Source organism: Lissotriton vulgaris, chromosome 9, assembly GCF_964263255.1.
Source record: "Lissotriton vulgaris chromosome 9, aLisVul1.2, whole genome shotgun sequence".
Lineage (NCBI taxonomy): Eukaryota > Metazoa > Chordata > Amphibia > Caudata > Salamandridae > Lissotriton > Lissotriton vulgaris.
Window position 1 is genome coordinate 187,528,708 of NC_141697.1, and position 27,185 is coordinate 187,555,892.

General features: G+C 42.0%; 1 protein-coding gene across 3 annotated transcripts in view; it reads left to right on the forward strand.

Annotated features, from left to right (window-relative positions):
- ATL1 (atlastin GTPase 1) overlaps positions 1–27,185 on the forward strand; it is a 311,830-nt gene that overhangs the window by 114,927 nt on the left and 169,718 nt on the right. For all 3 annotated transcript variants that reach the window (XM_086937304.1, XM_086937301.1, XM_086937300.1), the window contains exons 2-3: positions 18,945–19,192; positions 21,155–21,289. In XM_086937304.1, the coding sequence (XP_086793430.1) occupies positions 18,945–19,192; positions 21,155–21,289 (383 nt within the window). The remainder of the gene's footprint in view (positions 1–18,944; positions 19,193–21,154; positions 21,290–27,185) is intronic.

Here is a 27,185-nt window from a genome sequence, read left to right on the forward strand (position 1 = left end):
AACACCAGAGAGATTTAGGAATTACGTTAGATCCGAATAATGAGGAACAAGTCTTACTGATAGACAGAACCTTAGTGGGGCAGGATGTGTGTGAAGAATTTCCCAAAGTGTTTACTGACAAGATAGGAATGTTAAAAAATGATGTACCAAGGTTAAACTAATAACTGACACTGTTCCTGTAGTACATAAAATGAGATCCGTTCTTTTACTTATGTGGGAACCACTGAAAAAGGAGCTTGAGAAATTGGCGGGGCAAGGAATAATTAAAGCTGTAGAAAGATCAGAATGGTTGGCTCCAATTTTTATAACGTCAAAAAAGGAAGGAAAGGACATTTGCATTTGTGTAGATTTGAGGAGCTTAAATGCTAACATTTGGATGGACAGATATCCTCTTCCAAAAATGAATGAAACGCTGAATATTATACATGATGCTAACTATTTTCCTGCGTTGGACCTTTCTTCAGCATATCAGGTTGCTCTGCATCCAGACTCACAGATACTTATGGCTTTTACCACTCCTTTTAGTACATATGACATTTTAAAAATGCTTGACCAAAATTAATCTTGCCTCCTAATCCTCTTTGACCTTTCCTCTGCGTTTGACACTGTCAATCACGACAACCTCCTATTCATTTTGAAGAACAGGATGGGCCTCTCTGGTCAAGTGTTGCAATGGTTCTCATCCTTCCTCCACCACAGATCCCAAAGAGAGAATAGCAAACCACTCTCTCTCCCAGCCCTCTCCAGTATCCATGGGGTCCCCCAAGGGTCGGCTCTATCTCCAATACTCTTTAACTTGTTCTTGGAACCATTAGCTAATGCACTAAATTCCACAAACATTCTCTTCCATATGTATGCGGATGATATGCAACTTAATCTGAAAATCTCCTCCTCATATTACTCAACACTACTCTAATGACTACTCAAAACTGGTTAACCAATAACCACCTCCTGTCAATACCTCCAAAACAGAATTCCTTCTCATTTCTCCTTTGCATCACAACCCCAAATTAGACCTTTGGATGAACCAACTCACTGCCTTCAACTGCTCCCCCCTCATTATTGACTCAGTCAAATCTCTCGGAATCACCCTGGACAAGCATCTGAACATGAAGAATCATATGAGCAATGTGTGTAAGGGAGCTAATCACCTGATGAGGATACTCAGGAATCTCAAACCATTCCTTCCACACGCTGACTTCAAGCAGGTGGTCAAAGCACTTGTTTTGCTGAGGCTAGACTATGGCAGTACTACGCTTTATGGCCTCTCCAAATATACCTTGGTCCCACTAAGGGCATAATTGACTGCCGCTGCCAGATTGGTTACGGGTGCCAAAAGAAATGTGCACATATCCCCAGTCCTAAAATCCCTTAAGGCATTGCCCTACGTAGCTAGGACACAGCTAAAGATTGCCTGCCTGTCTCACAAAGCCATCCATTTAACAAACCCCAGTTATCTAGTGCAAAAGCTAGAATTTATCCGGAGGTGGTAGACCTTCAAGAAGTGCTCTTTCATTCTGAAACCACAGAACTTTTGCAAACAAAGAACGGGTCACTGAGCTTTCTCTGGCTCTGCCCCGAAGATCTGGAACTCTCTCCCACTGGAAGTATGCAGAATCTCCTCCACGGTTGCTTTCAAGTTGAAAGCTAAAAGATTCCTTATGAACAAGTTCTTACCTTAAATAGGTTTGGATCATCTGCTCTAAGGTATTGGAATTACAACTATAAGACCTGCGCTGGATGCTACTCTTCTTTAACTTATCATTTGCTCCCCTCCTAGTTCGCTATGTACCAGTTATTGTATTATTCTCTATTGACCCCTTTTGTTTGTAACTGTTCTGTTCGGTATTCTTTTTTGATGCAAGCACTGCATTTATTACCTTCCTTCCCTCAAATTGTAAAGTGCTCTGATATCCTTCGGGATCATGTTCGCACTATATAAAACTTTATAAATAAATAAATATGAGTACTTAAGAATGCCGTCTGGTCTTGATTCTGCTGTTGAGTCATTACAGAGAATTATGCAACATGTCCTGGAAGGAGTGGATAAACTATGTGTTTCCAAGATGATATTCTTATTTATAGGTCCAATGAGTAGGAACACAATAGCAACTTGAGGAAAGTGTATGAAATACTCAGGGAGGCAGGCCTTATTATCAAGAAAAATGTATGTAAAATAGGTCTAGCGTCTTTAAATTTTCTAGTTTTTGAAGAATGGGGGAGTCAGGTCCTGGGACGTGGGGCTAGCTGGACCATTAATAAACTAAGAATACAGATTGCCAACAACACACTTACTTTAATCCTCTGTTTTTGAGGGAACAAACCAAGAGAAACTTCCTGGTTCGTCCGGGTATATCACTATAACCCTTTTATTTTTGATTTTTTATCTTTTTTTGTTTTGATGTTTGAAAAAGACACCTTATTGTTTTCTATTTTGCTCGATAGATGCTTATTTACAACTTACAGTTATTTATAATTCACAATTATTTACAACTCAAAAACATACACATAACTGGTTGTATATACAAAGTAATTTGCTTTGATATATATACACTTAGATATTCAAAATATGAAGACAAAATCATTCATAATTACGTAAAGACAAGATTCAAAAGTATACACTCGAAATTTAGACTAGACAATTGATGGCATATTAAATCAGTGGACTACAGTTTGATGTAGTAAGCTCAAAAAAAGAAGAAATAGACTTTAAATTAATTCATTCAGTCTATTCAACAAATAAATGTCTAATCTTTTTTCGCCAACGCGTTTCGAATCCGGTATGTCAACTCTACGGATTCTCATCAGGGCTCTGCCTTATTACGGTGTATCTGCAAGTGTATAAAGCAAAGCTTGTTTTAGCTACATTTTGAAAAATTGTTTCAGCTTCCAACTGCACTTAGACCATGTTCCTCTTATTACCTGTTGAACCAGCCGTCGCCGGTCAGGGGTAAAGTGTTGGTCCTGACCGAGTTTCTTATCTTTTCGAAATCTAAAAATAAATATAGGTATCATGACCTATTTTATCTCACTTTGTTTGAGCAGAACAGTGGCACATGTGTTATTGACATACCTTACTGGATAGTTTACTTGATCCTTCGTGTTTGCCAATATGACTTTTTTTCAGTCTTCTATTTCACTTACAGCCTAAAAATAATAAAACACTCGTTTTAGGCGCTTGAAAGTACAGACAGAGAGAGAAAGGCACCCGATGCTCTACTCGGCATACCTGTTCCGAATGACTCCTTGCTTAGGCTGTTCGTGTTATATTTGGATACAGCGGTAAACGTTCTTTAACAATGCGGGCAACACTTCCGAAGTCCTTGATAGTCACACTTGTTTTACCTAAAGCAAATAACATTGTTTTACTAGACTACGGGGGGTACATTTAAGCGGGCAGTTTTAACCTGTGTTGTCTCTGGACTTACTTCAACAAGCTGCAACTCGGCGTCTGGCTCGCAGTCACTGGGTTTGGCAGCCATGTTGTAACGTGGTTTTAAACCTACTTTAATCCACTCGCGTGGCGGCCATCTTAGAGTGGAGTGGCTAGAGAAGGCTATCCATTTGGATGTGGGTAGACGGTGAATTTCAATCACGTGTTTACCATATGCGCATTTGACATCGACCCTTTTATATGAATACACTGTACTGAATATAGTTTAGACTCTAGATATTTCAGATAGCGAATTAAGTCCGCTTAGTGCACTGTTAAACTTCAGTATCAGATATGCCTCTTTTTTCAGTAGAAGTTTATCTTGGTCAATGGGTCTCGACTGTTGTAGTACATATAGAATCGACCATTTAAAGTTGTTCTCAGTGTGTTTATTCTCAATAAAGTGCTCCACCATAGGGGCGGTTAGCACCTTATTCTTGATTCTTGATTTATGTTGCGTTATGCGCATATTCACTTGTTGTGTTGTCTTGCCTATGTAGATTTTATTGCATGGGCAGATGACTACATACACCACATTACGTATTTTGCAGTTTGAGAAGCTCAAGGTGCTAAACTATATTCAGTACAGTGTATTCATATGCTAGTAAAGCAGCAAAAATTTATAATACCAAAAGAGAGAAGTGCTATGAGTTGAGCGAGTCGGTTGGCAGGATACTGGCTACACGAACAAGGCAACAAGAAGCTGCAGGCATAGTGAGGGAAATCAGGGACACTTTGGGAACGGTTCATTCAGAGTCGGATAAAATAAGAGAAGTCTTTAAGATATTTTACGAGAAGTTATACGACGATGAACTACAGGGTCGTGATCCTATAAAAGATAAGGAAGAAATGATGGAGTATCTCCGAGAGACTCCTATAGATCTAATAGAGGAAGAGGAAGCAGAAGGGTTAGAGGGAGAGCTGCAGTTAGAAGAAATTAAGGAGGCAATATGGAACCTACCTTCTGGTAAAGCAGCAGGCCCTGATCAGATACCTATAGAATTTTACAAAGTATTTTGGGATTGTTTGAAAGAAGAAATAATAAAGGTGATGCAAGGGGCACAGCTGGGCAAAACATCACCTAAATCATGGGGGGGCGCAGAGGTGGTTGTAATATTAAAAAAAGGTAAAAATCCGGAAGAACCAGGTTCGTATAGACCTATAACTCTACTTAATGCAGACGTAAAAGTCTTTTCTAAAGCATTGGCATCAAGGCTGTCAAAAGTTATAGATAAAATTGTCAGTAGTTGCCAACACGGTTTTATACCAGGGAGAGGAACCACACACCACATACGGAAAGCAATAACGCTATTTGATGTTTCGTCAGTCACCGGAGACCCGATTGCAGTGATGCTACTTGATGCAGAAAAAGCATTTGATCGGGTCTCCTGGGGCTACCTCTGGTATGCTTTAGCTAGAACAGGAATTAAACAAGGCTTTATCAAAGCTTTACAAACTCTCTACTTAGAACCAGTAGCGACTCTACGAGTGAATGGCGGAAACACAGGTCAATTCCATATAAAAAGAGGGACTAGACAGGGGTGCCCTTGCTCACCTTTATTGTTCGCTATATACTTGGACCCACTCATACGCAGAATAGAGGCATCTGAGATGATAATTCCGGTAACAACAGTCATCGGGCAGTGTAAAATCTTAGCCTATGCAGATGACATTGCTGTTATCTCTCCAAACCCATCTGAAACCATAGAACATCTTGAACTTGAGGCATTGAAATTTGGAAAGATATCGGGATATAAACTAAATACATCAAAAACACAGATAATAAAAAATTCATATACCCCATGTTTAGACAACCGAGTGGTACAAGAAGGCATGTATCTAGGGGTTATCATAATGTCAGATCTGGAAATCTTAGTGGAAAGGAATATTACCCCTTTAATGAAGAAAGTGGAGAAAGATTTGGATAGATGGGGTAATTTGCATCTGTCAATAGTGGGAAGGTCTAACATAGTAAAAATGATTATTCTCCCGAAATTTTTGTATCTATTTAGGGCAATACCGCTATTTTTTGATAGTAAAATATTTAAAAAACTTGAGAGTATACTAAATAGATTCATTTGGGCAAAAGGGAAAACGAGAAGGGCCCTTAGATATATGACATTGCCGAGAGAAAGGGGAGGCTGGGGAGTCCCAGATTTAAAATCTTATTATTTGGCGGCGGCCTTACAGAACATGACTGGTTTAATGGGAGGTGAACAGTGCCGTGGAGCAGAGGAGTGGAGTAAATTTGGATCATTAGCAATCTATGGATTAACTTTGGGAATGGAAGCGAAGGATGTTCTCCTGAAATTTACAGAGGCTAGTTATTATAAGAAGACAAAGTTTAAGACAATAATAGCAGCATTTGAAATTTGGAAAAGTTTTGCGAAAAAAATTGGTCTAGGAAAATATAATTCATATACAAGATTGTTACACAACCAAACCCTCCCACAAGATATCTTTTCGGGACCTATAATTGTAGAGTGGGAAAACAGGGGAATCAATTTCAAGCTTTATTCGACTATTAAAAACAATCACAAAAGCGAACAATAAAACACAATACAAACATTATAATAAAACAATAGCTCAGAAATGAAGAATTTAGGAAGATTTAACACACCAGACTTTTCCTATGAGAAAGGGCTTTATGTAAAAAAGTAGCAGTAAAAAAACATGTGTCTGCAGAGTCAAGTGCAAATAATAATTCCATGGCTTGGGTAATAGTGTACACTGATAATCTTAAAAACATAGGTCTGAGATAGAGACGGCGAAGATGCATATAGAGTGGACAAATAAGCATAAAGTGCCGAGTACTTTGCCTAGTCTGGTCATCGCAAGGACAGGGGGAATGGCTAGGAACTTTCATCTCAGGGAAGGCAACTAAATTATGTACTATACCAAGTCTGAGACGTGTCAGAACAAACTGATGAGACTGCTTGGTTATGAATTTTAAGTACATAGGCATGCCCTTTCCTTCAAGTTGAGTGGTGTGATAAAATACATAGGTAGACATGGTAGAGCACTTTAACCTACGCATATCAGACTTAGTTTGGATGAAGACATCTTTAAGTTCCTTTTTCGATACAGTAACGGCACAATAGGGGTCCTTAATGATGTCAAAATTAAATACCTTGTCATAAGTATAAGAGACATATCTTAGCCAGGGAATCTTAAGGACTTTGTCCAACTTCAAACAATCAGTGATAATCTTCCTAGAAAAAGTAGTCTCTTCTTTAGCCCATATTGACCTCCATACCATGAGGGGTCTTAAACCCATAAGATCAGTCAGGTAGTTAACAGGGGAATCAGAAGTATTGGAGATATAAAGGGGGATCAGGGTGTTCTCCAATTTAAAGATCTACAAGACAGGTTCAACCTAGAAACTAGACAATTCTTCAAATATCTCCAAGTTAGGAGTTTTCTCCTGAAAAAAGAAGGTGGCGCTCTGGGATTTAGGCGTAACGCTATTATGGAAATTATTCAAAGGGGGCAGGATTGTACGATTAAAAGATTATATGCTGAATTAATTAAAGTAAAACAAGATGATCACCAAAAATGGAGCGAAAAATGGAAGGATAATCTCAAAATCAGCTCTGAAAGTTTTGGTATCTCCCTAGAAAAGGGGAATTCATTACTATGTTCAGCACCATTACAAGCTCAACACTACAAAACACTCTATCATTTGTATTATACACCGGCTAAAATAGCACAATGGGGAGGTTTAGTGGGCATTAGGTGCTATAGGTGTGGAAGCTCGGATGCTGATTTGCAACATGTATTTGCTCTATGCCCCCGTTTAGATTTATTGAAAAAAGAAATCGAATGTTTTATAAACAAAATCCTAGAAAGCGAAATTGTATTAACCCCTGGAACTATCTTACTAGGAGTTAATGTTGAAGATGTACGGCCTTTTCGTGGGAGGGAATTCTTGTTTGTCGCTATGTCTATCATGAGATTATGTATAGCCTCTGCATGGATAGATCCTGTACCACCTACTTTTCACAAATGGTTGGCTAAGTTACTAATAATATATAAAATGGAGAAAGAGATATATGCAAGGAAGGGAAAAAGAGGAAGGAGGTTAGGTAATATAATATGGGATCCCATAACACGATGGAAGGAGGAATAACTGTGGGAAATGTAGGCTTGTCTAAAGATAAGGAATAATAACTCGGTGCAATTATAATATTCATAGCACACAACATGAAAGTACACTATGCCCTAATTTATTTATATATTATTTCTGTGTTATAATTTGTTTGCTGTAATATTTACCTCGCCTGTTGATGATTTATTGATTGGTTTTCACTTTGGTCTATGAATGTTATGTATATACTTTTTCCATCGCTCTTTCTGTATTAATGATGCCGTGCCTTGTATATAACTGCAAAATACTTTAATAAAAAAATAAAAAAAATAAAAAAGACATTTATTTGTTGAATAGACTGAATGAATTAATTTAAAGTCTATTTCTTTTTTTGAGCTTACTACATCAAACTGTAGTCCACTGATTTAATATTGCCATCAATTGTCTAGTCTAAATTTCGAGTGTATACTTTTGACTCTTGTCTTTACGTAATTATGAATGATTTTGTCTTCATATTTTGAATATCTAAGTGTATATATATCAAAGCAAATTACTTTGTATATACAACCAGCTATGTGTATGTTTTTGTGTTGTAAATAATTGTGAATTATAAATAACTGTAAGTTGTAAATAAGCATCTATCGAGCAAAATAGAAAACAATAAGGTGTCTTTTTCAAACATCAAAACAAAAAAAGATAAAAAATAAAAAATAAAAGGGTTATAGTGATATACCCGGACGAACTAGGAAGTTTCTCTTGGTTTGTTCCCTCAAAAACAGAGGATTAAAGTAAGTGTGTGGTTGGCAATCTGTATTCTTAGGGCCCGATGTAGGTAGGGCGTTACCGATCGGTAACGGCCGAAAATACCGATTTTTGGCCCTTACCGATCGGTAAACAGCCATCGAGATGTAGGGAACCAAAAACAGAAAGAATCGGATAGAAAACCGAATCGGAATGAGTACCGAATGGGAAAGAATCCGATACGTACATACCGAAAATCGGATATGTAACGAATCGGAAAAACACCGAATCGGATGCAAAGACCGAATCGGTCCAATTACCGATTCGTTAGTGACACCGAATCGGGAAATCACCGATTCGGTCCAATTACCGATTCGTTAGTGACACCGAATCGGGAAATCACCGATTCGGTCCAATTACCGATTCGTTAGTGACACCGAATCGGAAAATCACCGATTCGGTCCAATTACCGATTCGTAAGTGACACCGAATCGGAAAATCACCGATTCGGTCCAATTACCGAATCGTTCGTGACACCGAATCGGAAAATCACCGATTCGGTCCAATTACCGATTAGGTACAAATACCGAATCGGACATGATCCGAATCGGAAAACATGCCGATTCGTATGATTCTCCGATCGGGAAATTCCCCGATTCCGACAGTTGGGGAGATGTAGGGAGGCACAGAAACACCGAAATCGGCTCAAAATCGGTAGAATTCACTCGGTATTTACCATGGATTCCAATCAGGTGGTAACCAACTCCAACCCATATAAACAGTCCCAAAATGCATTGCAACTTGCAGGATGGCAGCTTTCTATGTCATTGCGAGGCGGCTACGGCTACAGCAGGAAGGACAGAGGGAATGGCTAAGAAATGAACAGGTCTACAGACAGAGGGTAACCCTGTTCATGCTCACTGAGGCTGAGATCCTACAGAGATACAGGCTGGACTCTGACACCATACTCGAGCTCATCAGGGACCTTAAGCCATTCTTGGACCACCACACCCCAAGGGCACACGCCATCCCAGCGCACGTCCAGGTGCTATGCAGCCTACACCTGCTTGCGTCTGGCAGCTATCAAAGTGGAGTAGCAGCAGCAGGAGGGGTGAGCCAGAGCAGCCTGTCAAGGTTCTTCCACATATTCCTTGACGCCATGATAGACAGGATGGACCAATACATCTCTTTCCCTGCAACCCACGCAGAACTGCTACAAACTAAAGCTGACTTCTACCAGATGGCACAATTTCCCTAAATCATCAGTTGCATAGATGGCACACACATTCCGATTTGCCCACCAGCGGACACCGAATACATATACCGCAATCGGAAATCTACACACACCATCAACGTGCAGGTGATCTGCAATGCCAAGTGCACCATCACAGACCTGGTAGCAAAATTTCCAGGGAGTACCCATGACTCCTATATATTCCAACAGAGCGGCATATATGCACGGCTGATGGCTGGCGAATTTGGAGAAGGATACCTCCTAGGTGAGACACATCATCAGACCCCCATAACACATAGTAGGTAGGTGGAATACATGTATGCATGTGTCTAATGTGACCCCTTTCTCTTCCAGGCGACAGTGCATATGCCCTCCGCTCATTCATACTCACCCCCTACCTCAACCCCTCCACACCCAGCCAAAGGAGGTATAACCGGGCCCACATACGCACAAGGAATGTTGTCGAACGGACCTTTGGCATCTGGAAAAGTAGATTCAGATGCCTGCACAAGAGTGGAGGTGCAAGGCAGTATACCCCCATCACCTGCTGCAAGATCATAGCTGTATGTGCAATGTTACACAACCTTGCGGTCAAGAAGGGCACTGAGGTGGAGTTGTCTGACTACGAGGACTATGACGACGACGAAGCTGTGCCACTGACACAGCCAGCTGGGGTGTGTACGCCAAGTGATGGCAGATACAGACGTGAGGAGATCACTGAGAACTATTTCTGACTGAGTACAGATGCAAAGACAGCTAAATGTTGCTTGCAAAAAATCAAATTTTAATAGTGATGCACCACAGTTACAGCACTGATGTGCATCAAAAAATGGAGTGTGTAAAATCAAATAAAGTCCAGGGTTCTGGTTTGCTCATCCCCCCTTGCCAGGCTATTTTTTTGCCCGCTTGCCAGACCCACTGGGGTGTCCCTCGGCCCCCTCCGAATGCCCAGCAGCATCAGCGGATCGCCTGGTGCTCCTCCGTGGTTCAGATGCAGCGCTGGCCGGGCTGCTGCGGATGCTGCTGTCTCCAGCATCACCCAGGTCCAGGGCAGGATTGGAGGCGGTGTTTGATATTATCATGGCCTCCATGGCCGTGGTGATCCTGGCCATCCCCCTAGTGAGCTCAGCCGTATGCTGACTGAGCACAGATTCTTGGTTGGAGCTGCGATGGCACAGTTGTGCGGTCGCCGCTGCAAGGCGGGCCATGGCCCGGTTCAGCACCCGGGCATCCCTCCTGCGTGCAACCTCATGCTCCTCCTGTCTGGCAGATGAGTGGGTGATGGCAGTGGTCAGCCTGCCTAACCCTGCTGCCACCTCCTTGTTGCTGTCCACAACAGCCTGGAAACCCTTCACCAACTCCCCCATCTGCATGTTGTGCTGCAGGAGCTGGCGTTGGCAGGCCATGGTGGATCTGGCCTGTTGGCGCTGGATTTTAACCATCTGTCCCTCCAGGCCCAGGAACACACTGCCCTCCCGTGCTGGTGCAGCAGTGGTGGTGGTGGCACGGCGTCGGGCACTGCTGCTTCCGGCCTGCTGAGTGGGCTGGGGTGCCACTGGTGGGGGTGTGGTGCTGGCCGGTCCCGGAGCCCCTGCTCCCAGGACAGGTTGGACAGGTGGCAAGGCCACGGTTGTGGCAGGAGCTGGTGTAGGCGGAATGGTCTGCCTTGTAGGGGAGTTTTCTGGTGAGAATTGCGAGGGGGGTGTGCTGGGCAGTACTGGTGAGTGCACTGCTTGGAAGTCAATGACCAGGACTCCCTCCATTCCTAGCCCTGGGGTGTCTCCTTCCTCATCCTCCTCCTCCTCCTCCTGGCCAGCCTGGCTGGTGCTCGGCCCTGCGACTGCAGTGTTGGACGTTGCTGCTCCCTCTGCTGTCGCAGTTGTTCCGCCTGATGGGGCCCCTAGGTACAAAGAAGCATTTGTAAACTGAGTGCCGATGTATTACAGTCAGTACAATTATGGCATTCCACATGTCCTTGCATCTCCTTACACCGTGTCACACTGTTTCCTGTCTTGTGATTCTGCACTGACATATTTGGCTAACTTCTGCTGACTACATGTACCATGATGCTTGTCTCTTGTATGTTGGTGACAGTACAGTGCTGGTGTTTGCCTATGCATTGTGTCTAATGGGGAGGTGTCTGGTAGGGTGTGTCATGATGCGCATGCTTCTTACCTGTAGCTGTGGCTCTCGCAGAGCTGTCCAGGGTCCCGATTCCTACGATACTCTCCCTCTCGATGGTGCTGGAGACAATTTCCTCCAGCTCGGTGAGGGGTGGTGCCGGGTTGTTGCCTCCTCCAGTGAGTCCAGCCTGCCTTTGAATGTCAGCCAGCTTCCTCTTCGTGAGGCTGCGGATGTCGTAAAACCTTTTTTTCAGTTCCTCTATGGACCTGGGGGTGACACCCGCAGCATTCACCTTCTGGGCGATGTCGGCCCAGATTCTCCTCTTGGTGCTGTCTGGCACGTTGAGGGACAGCTTGCCAAACAGCTGGCGGTGCACCCTCACCACCTCCTCAACCAGCACCTGAAGTTCGGTGGTGGTGAACTTGGGCTTCCTCTTCTGGGAGGACTTCTGGCTTCCTGACTGATCTGCCATTTTCTCCTGTTCAGTTGGCAACCTCCTTCTCCCACTGCTGCTAACTGTGTGTGTTGGGCTCAGGCAGGCTTTCCAGAAACTTCCAGAAACTTCTTAATTGGCTGCACCTGCCAGGGTTGCCACTCCCTGTTTGGGTGGGGGAGGGGGAGCCACCTCATTGGCTGAATCGCCTATTGCCGAATCGGCTTTTACCGATTCGGTAATATCCGATTCGGTAAAATCCGATTCGGTATTATCCGATTCGGTAAAAGCCGAATCGGTTCATTCAATGCATTCCTATGGGCTTTTTCGCCATGGGTCTATGATTGCCGAATCGGATTTTACCGAATCGGCTTTTACCGAATCGGTATTCGCCGAATCGGGAATATCCGATTCGGTGGTAGCCGATTCGGTGATTTCCGAATCGTTGTTGGCCGATTCGGTACTTTCCGATTCGGACCGAGCAGAATCGGAACGTACCGAATCTCATTACCGATGCCGACCGAATCGGTATTCATTCGGTTTTTTTTCCCTACATCTCGTTTTCCGATTTCACAATACCGATTCGTCCCGCCTCGGTATTTTGAAATCGGAAAATCGCGTTTACCTACATCGGGCCCTTAGTTTTTTAAATTTTATAGGCCATACCCTTTCTAGTGAAGGGATAAAACCTAAGACAGACGTGATTGAATCGGTCAATAAACCCCCTGTTCCCACTAATAAAGAGGAAATCAAATAATTTTTCGGCTTAGTCTCATGCATGTTGAAATCTATCAGTAATTATTCCGATATGGTACAACCAATTTGAGATCTATAGAAGAAAGGCACACCGTTTAGGATTTTGTCATAAGTTAGTTCTGTGAATCAGCTCCATGTGGCTGACTTTCTCTCTAGTCTTTCTATTGGTAAGCAGAAGGAAGATGATGAACAAGATATTGTTGTGTTGCAAGTTGCCATTCCTGCTATTTTAAAAGGGATTGGGAAAACCACATGTCAGAGGATGTATTCTTAAAATTGGTCAGAGAAAAAATTACGAAGGGGTGGCCAAAGAGATGTGGAGACCTTCTTGTGGAGATACAACCATATTGGAATGTGAGAGAAGAAATGTCCATAGAAGAGAACAATATTTTTGAATTGGATATGGTTATCCCCCCCAAAAAAAGGAATAGGGCGCATTTGTGAGCTAGCTCATGAGGGCCATTTAGGTAGGAACCTTTCTAAAAGCAAACTTCGTTCGGATGTTGGTTCCCATTTATGGATACCATGATAGTTAGTGAAAGAGTGTCATGCTTGTTGTCTGAGTGACAAGTCTAAAAGCACAAGGAAAGCACAGCTAGAACCTGTGGAAATTCCAATTAAAGTCAGGGGTAAGCTAGGTCTTGATATAATTGGGCCTTTTACAAATTTCTGGTTTGCATGAGAGATTCATTTTAGTTTTAGTTGATTACTTCTCTAAATGGATTACAGTCAAATTTGCTAATAAGGTTGACACGGAAACTATTATGTGTTTTTTGTCCGAAGTGTTCAACAATGAAGGTATTCAACACACCCTCATTACAGACATTGGAGTTCAATTAGTGTCAGAAGAAATTAAGGAATTTCTAGCTCGTCTGGCCATCGGGCATACTTCTAGTCCCCTATATTGCCCCAGTGCAAATAGTTTAGTGCAGCGTTGTAACAGAATGATCAAAGATGCTTTGCAATTGGCCATGGTTTCTTCTAAGCCAATAATTCAGTCAACTAAAGATATGCTATGGTCTTATCACATCACGCCTAACAGTGTGACAGGTTATTCCCCATTCTGTTTACTGAGCGGTCACACGCAGGGTTCCAAACTAACTCCTAATTGGCTGTTTGAAAATAACTCTTTCAAATGGAATAGACAAAAGGCCAGAGAGAAGATTTGTTTGCATCAAAATAGATACAAAGAAGACTATGATAACAGATGGGGTATTAAACAATGTTAATTGATGGTTGGACAATGGGTCCTAATAAAGAAACCTAATACAAACCAGAACAAGTACAACCAATACTATGGTCCCGAGAAAAAAAAGGAGCTAGGAAAAATGTGGTAGTAATGGCAGATGGATGCATGTGGAGTATGGATAGATTGGTTCCACACTTTGTACAAGACAAACACTACAAGAGGGTCCCAGATGTTAATGATCAGCCCATAACTAGTGATGCCAAACATAGTAGAAGAAAAGTATGGTCTCCTAATTGGCACAAAGACTTTGTAATAAATTAAGCTATATCTTTAGTGCTTCTCCTGTTTCACCCTCTTGTTCTCTTTTGATTGTACACAGCTGTAGCAAGGTATATTGTAAATTCAAGGACAATGTATTTATTGTATCTTATGTTTCTCCTTGGTTTACTTTGTTTCGATAAGGGAGATGTATTGTAATCTCCCACCTTGGTTGTAAGTACACTTTTATTGGCTTACTCTCCATGTTAATTGTTTCAATGGTTTGTTCCGACCTCCCTGAATTGATAGGACAAAGGTTCTCTTTTAGAACTCCAGGGAGTGTGCAATAGAATGTTGGGTGAGAGGCTGAGGGAAGTTGGACATGGCGTTTGGGCACTCTCTGAATGAATAAAACCCACATTTGAACTTTGTGAGACTTCTCGGTTATTATTTTCTTCAAAGGCCATACGGCCTTTGGAGCTCACATCAGCATTGGAGTAAATTTCAATTGTGGCAATTCTTTCCTAATCAGTGGCATAAAAACATATTAAAAAGCTGCATGTCGTTCAAAATGCTGCAGCAAGAGCAGTAGTGAATGTCCCCGGAGAACATTCTTCCCTTCAGTGTTTAGGAGACTTCACTGACTTCTGATCCAGGCCAGAATCTCCATGAAAGTTCTCACTGTGATCCATGAAGCTATTTATTGAGTTTCTATGAACTATTTATAGAAACCCTTTCACATGTCCCCACAGTTTGGAAGTCAAGGGCTTACTGATAATTCCTCAGTTTGAAATATCACCCATGGAGGTTGCACTTTTACTCTGCGTGCTCCTCCTAACAGAACTTCCTCCCTCCGCTTACCAGATCTACAATTTCTTCCTCAGTTAAGACAAATGATGCAACTTCTCAGTTTCATCTTCTTTATGTTCCAGGCTTTTGTTCAGTACTAAGATGCTTCTTTGAGGGATTTGTGGACTATACAAATCCCCGATTATGATGAAATGTATTTGAGTATCACTGAGAATCCAAAGAAATTACATTAGAAGATGACTGATGTGATGAAATATCTTGGATCCTGTGACAAGGGGCAGAGTGTACACTTGTTCTTAATGCTTCTGAAATGCCTTAGGTTGGGCAACAGCAGAGTTTTTTCTGTACTGTCTCCCCTAAAATGAGAGGTTTAAACTTCTCTAAAAGGTGACATTGATTTGAGACTTCCTTGTTTAAGTTGGCGTGTGGATTTGCAGTATCTGATAAGACTGTACCATAATTTGGCCTTTACAGGAGTGGTGAGATACTCAAAGGGGGGAGTTGGTCTGACCAACATTGCACAGGTAGCAATCAACTGGCAGGGCAAATTAGAAGAAATTCAAGTTTATACTGATATAGCTTTAGTGCCAAATAAACTTCCAATTTATTGGTCAATCAAATATTTTGAGCTAAAGTTAGATTGTGCGAATATACTTAATTTAGGTATCTAATCAATCCAGTTACTGCTGGAAGTACTCAATGTTGCTTCAACACTGATAAGGTTTAGTTGTGGGTCTGGGTTAGTTGTGGTTTCTAGCTAAACAGGTAACAAATCGCAGTCAATATTTACTTCCACTGATTCAACCTAGACAACATGAAGCAGCTATTTCAAGTTACATGTATTATCCTAAAGCCTTTGTTATTTTATTGTTTATGCACTTATTTTAAGTGTAAGCATCTCCATTTATTCTTGGGAGCTACATTTGTAGGCCATTTGTACATCATGTGCAGGTCCCAAATGATTATCATCTTTGCTGGAAGGACAATAACCCTTTGCAACAGAGCAAGAGCGTGTTTCTTTCTAGACATTGGTTTGGCTTGAGACATGGTGCTGATAGCATCAAGACATTTCATTTGAAATTACTATGTATATATAATGCAATACTGTAGTAGTGAGAGCAAGGAGCCACTATTTCCTCATCTTTGGGATGCCCCACTGTCTTTGTGGTGGATACAGGAGAATTTAAAGAGACATCTCTTGCCTACACATTGGGAGATGCCACTATCTAGAAACTATCTCTTTACCTTAGAGGTTCGGATGCCACCTTGAGAAACACATCTTCTCAAATCTTCAGTTATTACTGGTGTACCACTATTTATTAACTTGAAAATACTGCGTGGAACAGAAGAAAATAACCTGTTGTGAAAAATGAAATCTAGGTTGAGAAATCAAAATGTATGATTATAAAAGTACTTTGAATTAAATGGCGAGAAACTTGTAGTTCAAAATTATAATTGCAAGGTACAATTTTGGTATAATCTGTATAAAAAATAATTGCAATAAGTAGCGAGGCGTGAGAAAGGCATCAGGAAGGGGTACTTGCCTAATTGCGAGCATAGAACATTTCAGCAAAAACTGTCATTTTGACAATCATGCAAAATAGTAGTAAAGTGTATGGCTTGAAGGTTTAGAGAAAATAGCATAGTGGTATCTAGAATTAACAGATTTAAAAAAATATTATTTAAAAATATCTTCTATTCAGGATATCACTTTCGCTTCAGTAAATCTGGATTATTTTTTTTCCAGGGCATGTTTCTGTAAACTACACTTAACAGAGTCTTGTGCGTTAGGGTTAACTAAACTGTATAGGACATAGCGGATGCATTATAAGGATGCAGAAGGGAAATCAACAGGTGTGGATGATCGCAGTATGACATATTTCCTACAGTTCCCCCATTTATTTCCACCTTAATAACCCAAGTAATGTAAATTGATACTTGTATAGCGCACTACTCACCCGCAAGGGTCTCAAGGCGCTTGTACGAGTACCGCTGTGGAACCCATCCTGGCTTTCCCTGTGAGGCCTCCACTCCTGGGCACCACCAAGGTGGGGGCCTGGCATCCTTAGCGTTGTGGGGGCCGTTGTGGAGATTAAGCAAGCTATTGCCCAGAGTTGCAGAGTGGGACTCCATGATTGGAATAGGCACCGAGGCGAGAATTATCAGTTCCGTGAAATTTTGAGCCCAAGACCCGCTGAGTCGGGGAATTGAACCCTGGTCCCGGGCTAGACCTCTGCATCAGGGTCTGCCACTCTAATCATTGAGCCACACTTCTCGTGTCCGATAGATGAGGGAATACTTGGCTTCCTTCGACTAGCATTAATAAGTAATCATCCTCACAGGAAAATAACCAATGAGCAGTGCCTTCTAAAATATAAGGTTACTCCAAATGTCTCATGAGGAGGATACCCACTCTTGCCTATGTCATGAGCTACCTTGCTTGGGCATGGGTATGTAGGAGTCCTGTATGCAACCGATTAGAGATAACAAATCCAGTTACAAAAACACCCCATGACTCCATGACATAACCGATACATTTTGGACAATTTACTGTGAATAAGTTTTACCACCTAATGTTTAACTTATTCAAAACAAGATTAATCAAGCATTTTCTGGATGTGTGAGGAAGCTGTTTCCTATCACCTTCAGACAGCCCACCCTTCCATTCCATAGATAATTTAACAAATTAGTGTAGTCAAACATACCTGCTCTCATTTATAATGTCACTAGGTCTGGAGAGATGACGTTTTCAAATGCAGTATTATGGGATATATACAGTTTGTTAGAATAATCTTATTGCAATACAATATATTTACAAGGAGATCGCCCTCTTTATGATTCATAGATATATGGAGGAAACATTGATATCTAACTGTTATGTTATGTTATGTTAAAATGGGACTTTTATAGCGCAACGGCTACTCCAAAGGAGTGTCCCGGCGCTGCAAATCCCTCTCTGAAAGGCAAAGCATAAAATGGCTTAAGTCAAAAACAAAGTAGCGTCAAATGCTCTCACAACATGAATATTGTATAGCAAGTGGACAGATAGAAAAATGAGAATGAAACAAAAGCTTTATTATATGTTGTGTTTGTATTGGGTCCTATGAAAAATGTGTTCTGCACTCAGTACATACCTGAATACTAACAAAGCAAGGGTCACCAAACCTTTCTTGCTGGTTTGTAAGCATTTTTTGTGCATATATGAGCAGTCATGTGTTCATCCATATATATATATACCCATCAGTAGCTCAGTCTAAGGGAACCCAAATATTAAAATACATTAAAAAAATGACCATTGGTTATTAATGAAATGTTTCTATCTACTGATTATTTGTCTATTTTCCAAAAGATCAATTTCTTCGCAATCCCTCCATCTAGCCAATTCATGTTAGAACATATTTTATTCCATGTTTGCTGTACTGGAATTGTTGTTGACTTTAATGTTTTCTTGTTTACTGTCTCCTAACACACAATCATTGCCTGGCAGCACTCAGAAGGTGAACACAGTATAACACGTATCACCATTATGTGTTAACACCTGGGACAAATTCAGCATTGCTATTGACACAATATTTGTTATCTCGCTTTGCGCTGGCTCAGCCGCTAGTCATTAATTCATTCTAAATAGTAGATGTCCACCACTTGCTCCAAGCACTTACTGTAGCCTTGCAAAAGAGCATTTGGTGTGGTATTTTGATAGCTTCCAAAGGAGACATAGAATAGACATGGCATGTACCACTGATATGTTTTACTAATGTGCAGCATGGTTTAGGAAATGCTGTCTTTCTGGAAGCCCTGCTAGGCTGGAGTACATCAATTATTAAAATGGTATTATCACACATCCAGGGGGTTTAATTCTAGTTCTTTGCTGTTTCTTAGGTGGATTTTCAGACAGGAATTATGACTGGAGCTCAGAAGAGGAGGACACTGAGAGAAACGCTAGACCGGTCCAAGTTCTGGTTGTTAACGATGACCACTCCTTTGAATTGGATGAGTCGGCGTTAAATCGGATTCTTCTGTCAGAGCCTGTTAGAGACAATGAAGTGGTGGCAGTGTCTGTGGCCGGGGCATTTCGGAAAGGGAAATCATTCCTGATGGACTTCATGCTGAGATATATGTACAAAACGGTAGGTCTCCAAGTGCACTGCTCCCTACTTGTGCTATTATTGGTTGTGCTTGATCCAATCATGTCCCTCATTGCTTAATTATGACAGAATTTACAGGTCATGTGCTACAGCTATACTTCATTTGAGCACCCACCCTGGGATGCAGTTCTTGGTAAAAAAAAAAAATCACCCAATTTGCAGTTGGGTCATAAAATGAAACTGCCTAGAACATCCATCTCAATTTTGTGTGCTGCTGGCTGTTGCGGTGAAATTTAGAAATATTGGGTGTCAGATTACTTTTACTGGTTGCTCTATACACTGATACACACTTTTAACCTTTTTCTTGTAAGGTGAATCACTCAATCAAGGAAGCAGGAAGTCTACCTTGTTTGGAACTAGTAAGGGGGCATTTAACCTCTTAGCGGCCAACTCATGCACTGAGGAGTGTGTCCAAACCTTTACCTCCTTCTCAGTGACCAGTTCATATGGTGTTTACTTTTGTACAATTAGCTCTACTAACAGTACAGAAAGTACCACAGTTGGCAGTCTCAAACGTGAGGGCCGGATTAGTCCGTAATGAGGAGACTCTGCCTCTTCCTGCACTCTACCTTTTTTGTAAATACCTGAGTTAATTCAGTTGAGTTGCCTCACGAGGCGTCTTTAACATAGATGGACAAAATACTTGACTTGGGCCTGTGATTGCAGCCCAGTGCAGTAGCTGGACTGTTAGTATTCATAAATATATTATGAGTAGGTGTCATGTCATTCAGATTCACTCCTGAATTTCTTGGAGTAAGTCATACCTACTCATGGAAAAAAACTTTGCAAGGCATGTGTAAATTTCTGGAAGGGTTTTAGTACAAAAGCAGTATGCATGAGCTTCCCATTTAAAACATGTGACTTCCATATTTTGTTTAAAGAGGTAGGATTTGAAATACGTTCAAAAGTAGGGTATGGGCATGTTTTCCTTTCTCAGAAAGGTGGAGGAATGCATTTTTAAGACACCCCTGGTTCAGGTTTTCTGCCATAACCAGGTTAAATTAATTGCCATTGTTAAATGGATGAGAGGTACTCCCATTGATGTATTTTGAAAGGCGGAATTGGACACTTCAAATTCAAATAGTACAAATTTCAAGTTGCAATGCCACTTTGGTTTATTGTGTCAAAGTTGCTGTAAGAAAAATGCTGTTAACATGAATTTAGAAAATGTGGCTCAAATAATTTATTTTGAAATCTGGATTGCAAAATTGGATTGAGGATTTTTCTCAAAGAAAGCATGTTTGCAAAATAGCATGAATGCTGCGTATTTTCAGAAAACAATCTGGCACTATACTCTTCATCACCCACTAAAGGCTGATTTCATTTCAGTTTTTTTAAAGAATGGGGTATATGTGGACATTACTCCTAAAAAAATATTTTTCGTTCTTCCTGTTGCACCTTCAAGGCTGCTTAAAAATCGTTTTGGAATATATTCATTCTAACCCCTGTCAATGTCTGCTTGCACAGCACTCCTACTTACTAGCTTTGTATATCCACACATCTTGCTTGCCAAGGTTGATTTTAGTGTTGTCAGTCTAGCTCCAGTTGAAATGATTCCCACCCTCATTGCTGCTGCTTGCCTATTCTTTGTAGATCTTTCATCCATCTTCACTTAGCCCAGAGGTGCATCCTGGGCGGTGTTCACTGAGCCATAACTATAGCATTAGAAGCAGCAGCCTCTGCATGGCCTTTGCTTTGCTAAAGGCAATCCTTTATCCTTGTATAAAGCACTTGGATACTCAAGCTACATTCAGGGACAGAGGTTAACTCACATCACTATTAGGAGGTAAATCTGCAGTGACAAATGGCAATTTGAGGAGATTGACATTGTTTTGGAAGGTCTAGTTAGTAAATGGTCATTAAAGTTGGTAGTTTTCATATTGTGGCAGATTATTGAATACATTTGTGAGATAAAGTAATGCTCAGCTGTGTTTACATTTTTAGGAACCTGTCGATTGGCTGGGCGACTATAACGAGCCACTAACTGGCTTCTCGTGGAGGGGAGGCTCAGAAAGAGAGACCACAGGCATTCAGATATGGAGCGAAGTCTTCTTAGTGGACAAACCTGACGGCAAAAAGGTATTTGAATGAAAATAAATTCAATATAATAAGCTACTTATATCGCTCTTCTGTAATGGCTGTGAGTTAGATAGCTCCTTATATGTCTTATTTCCTTCGATAAAAATGAGGAACATAAGACAATGAAAAAAGAACAATGTGTGACGAGATTGGAGAGAGGAGGACTGGGATCCTTCTCCTCAGGGAACCAGGTGAGGAAGAGGTGGTTAGAAACCCAACGATTAACTCTCCAAGGGGCATATTATCAAGGACCGTATCTCCGCTTTTTTGGCTTTAAAAGCCAAAAAAGCGGAGATAATCTTTTCGCCCTATTTACAAGGCAGTGCTAACATGCTTTAGCGACGCCTCCCTTTGCATCTCTAATGAGAGCCAAAGTGGGCGTCACTGGGCGTACCTCACACAGGACATATAAAATATCGCTAAGTAGACATCGCAATATTTACAAGGCGGCCCACAGCATTTTACCAGGCGTTAGTTTAGCTGTTTTCGCCAAAAACTAAGGTTTAATAAAATGCTTAATTACCCTAGTTATCCTATGGCAGGTGGATCATGGGGCTAAGTGCACCTTGGCCTATTAACAATGTTTTCGCCATCTATGTAGTAATTTCGCTGGATTTCCAGCGATATCCCCTCGATAAAGCCGCTATCGCTGGAATTTTTATCTCCTTGGTGATACGCGTTGATAAATTCCAACGATAGACGGCGATAAATAAAAAAGCGCTAAGCTCGCTTTGTAATATTTATTGCCGTTTATTGATAATATGCCCCCACAATCGTAATTTTACGAAGAAAGATGATGAGCAACAAAGTCGGGTATGAAGTATTTGCACACTGTTTTGGTAGAATGGATATACAGCACATTGTATCTGACGATAATGAATCTGTTGTAAAATTAATTTTAAAATATAGAAGAAAAAAAAAGTACAATGTGCAGTCAGATCTGCTAGCTTCAGATTAATGGGATGTCCAAGTAAATGCCTTCCGCTCTAGATGAATGGACATACCGCACAGCATTTGCTATCTTTGCCTGCAGTTATTTTATAGTTATGTTTCTCTTCTCTGAGGATGGTGCCTGACATTTCATCCTACTCCTCTCTACACCTCTGCTGTTGATGACCAAGTTCAAGAAATGTGATCCTACCTGGATGGATCCTTAGCAACTGACCCAAACTGCGTGTATCTCCAAGACTTTGGACTCTAGGTTGAATTTAGGATTCCTGACAAGCAGCTCAATATCTTTGGGTTTTCCACACTGCAGAACCTACAAGAGTTCATGCGCAGATGTGAATGAGGCTCCAGAGGTCTGAGGTGAGTTTTTCTTCTTTATCACAGGCCCCTAATAGAAAATCTTTGCAAACAGGTTTTCCCAACACATCAGGAAATATTTTAAGGGACCAACAAGTATTCAGGTACTGCTTAAAATGAGGAAACAATGAGATTCTGACGCAAGAATGGCCCTGGCTACCGTAAGCCTTAGATCTTAGATGGTCCTGATGTACAGCAAGCTCCTCTTGAGAATTATTATATCAACATCCACTCCTGGAACCTACATGGATTTGGCAAAATGCCAGTGGATGAAGATACAATGGACTAGCTACATACATTTGATATTATTTTATTACAAAAGACCTGAAGTCTCTAACCTACCCCAATAATTGGGTATACGGTACATTATATTCCTGCAGTGAGGGCCTTATGCTATGGTCACCCGAGAGGGGACCTCTCCACCTTTATTTCAATAAAATATAAATGATCACAGGAAAATATTGACCTGAGGGTTGAGTGGCTGCAGGCCACTACGCTAGAGGTCAAAGGTTAGCAAAGACAATCCAAAGCCCCGCCCTCTTAAATGTATACATTCATCCAGACAAGGATTAGGGGATCTCAACCTTGTTGACTTTAATCAAGACACTCCCAAAATTATATCAAAGCTCACACCTAATAGTTTTGGGTGATTTCAATATCAGACAATCCCCACATTCCATAAATCCAAGCCTCTCCAGCTCGCACCAAAGTAAAAAAACAAACAGTAATGGCAAATCATAAATTTTCATGACTAATCACAAGATGAGTTAACCTCTTAAAGTTCACCAAAAGTTCGAAAATTAAGGCTTAAAAATACTGAACAGTAACTTCAAAGAAGATAAGCTAGGAGTAACAACTTCCCTCAGCAGTCGGTCTCCCTCAATTACTGATTACACCCTAATTGACATCGAATCATTTCCCCTGGTCAGGTCATTTTAAATTGACCCTCGACCTAAAAGTGACAATTTCCCTCAAGCTCTTAAAATAGAATTGATGTCCCGTCAACTGATGCCAGCGACTGAGACTAAGAAAAGTCCTGTAGAGTCATGTTAATAAGCACCTCTCAGAATATTTAGAGGCTCACAGCATTCTCCACCTTACCCAGATTGGGTTTAGACAGAAACACAGTAAAGAAACTACATTCCTGGTAGTTGTCGAGGAGGCTAAAATGCTTCTGGATCAAGGAGGATCAGTTGCCATGGTACTCCTCGATCTTAGTGTAGCATTTGATACTGTCAGTCATGACATTCTTATTGAGAGAATTCGTAACATGGGAGTTACGAGCTGTGCCCTCACCTGGCTTCAATTCTTTCTTAGTAACAGGCAGCTGCTGTCCTCGCAGGTAACAGCGGTGGGACCGGGTAAGGGGGGATTTCGAGGGACAATGCAAAGGGAAAATTATTTATTTATTTATGTTTCCCTCGTCATAGTCCCTCGAAATACCCCTCTTACCTGGCCCCACTGCCCCACTGCTGTTACCTGCTTGGACCGCGGCTGGTAACAGGACCTTTCAGGTCTTTGAGAGTTGTTGTACTGCATATATCTTCTCATTGAACAGTGGAGTTTCCCAGGGTCCTTCATTAAGTCCTATGCTGTTCAATTTATATGTGTATCCTCTGGCTGATATCATTCTGCCATTTGGGATTTCTATAATTTCATCGCAGATCGCAGACAACTAATTTTTGCCCTTTCTCACAAGCAGGATGCCTGCTCCCCGGCCATAGGCCCCTGTTTAGAGGCTGTGGCCAATTGGATGAACAACTCTGCCCTGAAATTAAACGGGGAAAAGATGGAACTTATGATTCTTGGGAACTCCCTGAACCCTCAATTGGACCTGGGATAGGTACTCCTCCTTCTCCCAAGTCGGCCATAAGAAGCCTAGGCTTCTGGTTAGACAAATCATTGCCCATGGAAATCCAAGCTACAAAACTAGCTGCAATATGTTATGGCATCCTCAGGACTCTCAGGAAAACTCTTCATCTGCTCCCCCCATCTTCTAAAAGAATAGTAGTCCAAGCATTGACTTTATCTTGCCTGGACTGCAGAAATTCCCTGTATTTAGGAGCCCTAAAATCTGTAGTTAGGAAATTGCAGGTTGTACAGAATTTGGCTGCTCGGCTGCTCTATAATATTCCTAGACATGAGTCAGTGTGGCAAGCTCTTCTGTCCCTTCATTGGCTCCCAGTGGCCCAAAGGGTTACACTCAAATCCCTCTGTATAGCTCATAGGGCGTTTTTGGCTCTTTGATCTCCCAATCTCTGATTATTCCCCTACCAGAAATCTACGGTCTACCAATTACCAACTTGCAGTTCATTTCCTTACTGTTAAAACTGAAAAAAACCTTAAATGGAGAGATATGGACACAGAGCTAATCATGGCCCTGGTATATATCCTAGCTCATACTAATTAGGGCATAAATAACATGACAGAAGAAGGGTATCATTCATGGGAGCAGTTAAGAAGGAACTTACTCATCGCATTTCCACCCGCCCAATGATCAACTCCAACCAGCATGATAATCCTGTCTTTTTTCACCCCCCAAAGTCAGATAAGATCTGGTAGACAAGTCAGTGCCTGAAAAAAAGAGACATTAATAGAGAAGGAATAAAGCTAACCCAGAGTGCTAAAAATAGCACTGTGTTTGACCAGTCACCATTGGGGGGACCACACTGCTTCGGGGGCATTTTTGAGCCTTTCCTGCCGCCTTACCTGACTGACCAGCTGTCTCCTGTCTCCCCTCCCGCCACCGCACCTCATTTGCCAACCAGCGGTCGCAGTGAGGAGGGGGGCCCAGGGGCATCGGGACTACAGATCCCAGACAACCTAGCGGCGGGAGCCGCTGACACACGCATTTCCAGCGCCAGGAGGCGCACAAAAAGGAACTCAGCCACCGTGTTGCGGGACCGCGCGCAGGTCTGTGCCGTGCTAAGCCCGGGCAAAGGGCGGGCCGTCTGTGGCCGTCCGGGGTCGGAGGAGGCCGGGCTGAAAACTTCAGTATGGGTAAGAGAAAACAGTTATGCAATGGGGGACAAGGAGGTCAGAAAGCTAAAGTGCCAAAAAAAGCTGACACTATAATTTCATACCTGACATCAGCTGTGGGGTTTATTAGAAAAGAAATTGCGAATGCGGAAAAAGAGATGGGCATTCCACCCTCGGTGGCTGAGGGGCTGAACTGGCCTTGGAAGGAGTAAACCAAGACACTTTACCCTCACAACTAGTACCCCCCGCTGGATTAAGCCCCTCCACCCCACAGTACCTGAGCCTAACGTGGACAGCCAGGCATTATTGCCCCCTCATGAGGGACATTCCTAGTACATCTGCGCTACAGGCAAAGAGGGGTAGACCCACAAAGAAGTGCCAGAGAAAGACTAAACATGGGAACAATCAACCGACTGACTGGGAGGATGTTATAGTAGGCAGACTCAGTAAAAGATTGAAGGAATAATTAGTTCACATCTAGAGCCGGTCCTGACAAGCATCGGCAAGGACATTGTGGATACATTGAACATTTGTGTTGCGGGGTTACTTAAGAGATGTGACGCTTTAGAAGCTTTTGTACAAGAGTATCGGGGGTTGTTTGGCTTGGTGACTGTTTCCCAGCAACCGTCTGTAACTAAAGAGGGCAAAATATGTCTATGGCCAATGCTAGTTTTAGCAATACCCAACCCAGTACAAATGTATCTGACGCTAATGTAGCCCCAGACGTAACCCCGAGGGTTCTCCCTTCCTTGGGTAAGGCACGAGTAAAAGTAAATAAACAAAAACTGCCTGAATTGAATCAGATAGTAAATAGGTCTATACCCACTTACTGTCATGCAAAGCTACACCTCCCACCTGAAGCGGTCCCCTTGGTGGCAGTACTAACAGGGGCTCCACCATTGGGGCTGAACATCGATGAAAGCACTCAGGAACTTTTGAGGAAAACCAGAAGCTGGTGTAATCATTACTCCACAGGGGACACAGATATAGCAGATAGCATAAGCATGGTCAGAAGAGTGGGGTGGGTTGACCCATGTCAGAAACGTATTGAAGGGGACGGTATTGTCATAAACTTTAATAAACCAAACATTGCGGATCGTCTACTTTGGGACGGATCTGAATTATGGAATTCTGGCATTAGTCCACTCCCACTGGGTTATTTTTATCCTCCCCCGCCCAAAAGGTTATGGCATGCAAATGTAGGTCACAGTAAATCACCTGTCTCACATCAGAATGTGGTATACCACCCGCAGACAGCTCCAGTAGTTCGGATTCTGCAACTGACCTCTGAAACCCTGATGGATACGGGCTTACCATTGACCAACAGTTTCTCCCCACTATCCGATATGGAGGAGAACGACTGACTAAATGATGAATTGGAGCCACCAAGTCGGATCCAAGTTCCTAAATGTAGTATTGTGAGCTGGAACGTAGCAGGAATAAGAGCAAAAGTGGGTAATGATAACTGAGAGGGGTTGCTAAAAACGTATGATATAATAGCTCTTCAAGAGACTTGGGAGTCACAAAACAGTTTTTCTCTGGATGATTATAGCCACTTTTGTATTCCGGCAAAACGCAGCAATATGGGCAGGGCCAAGGGGGGTTTAATTAG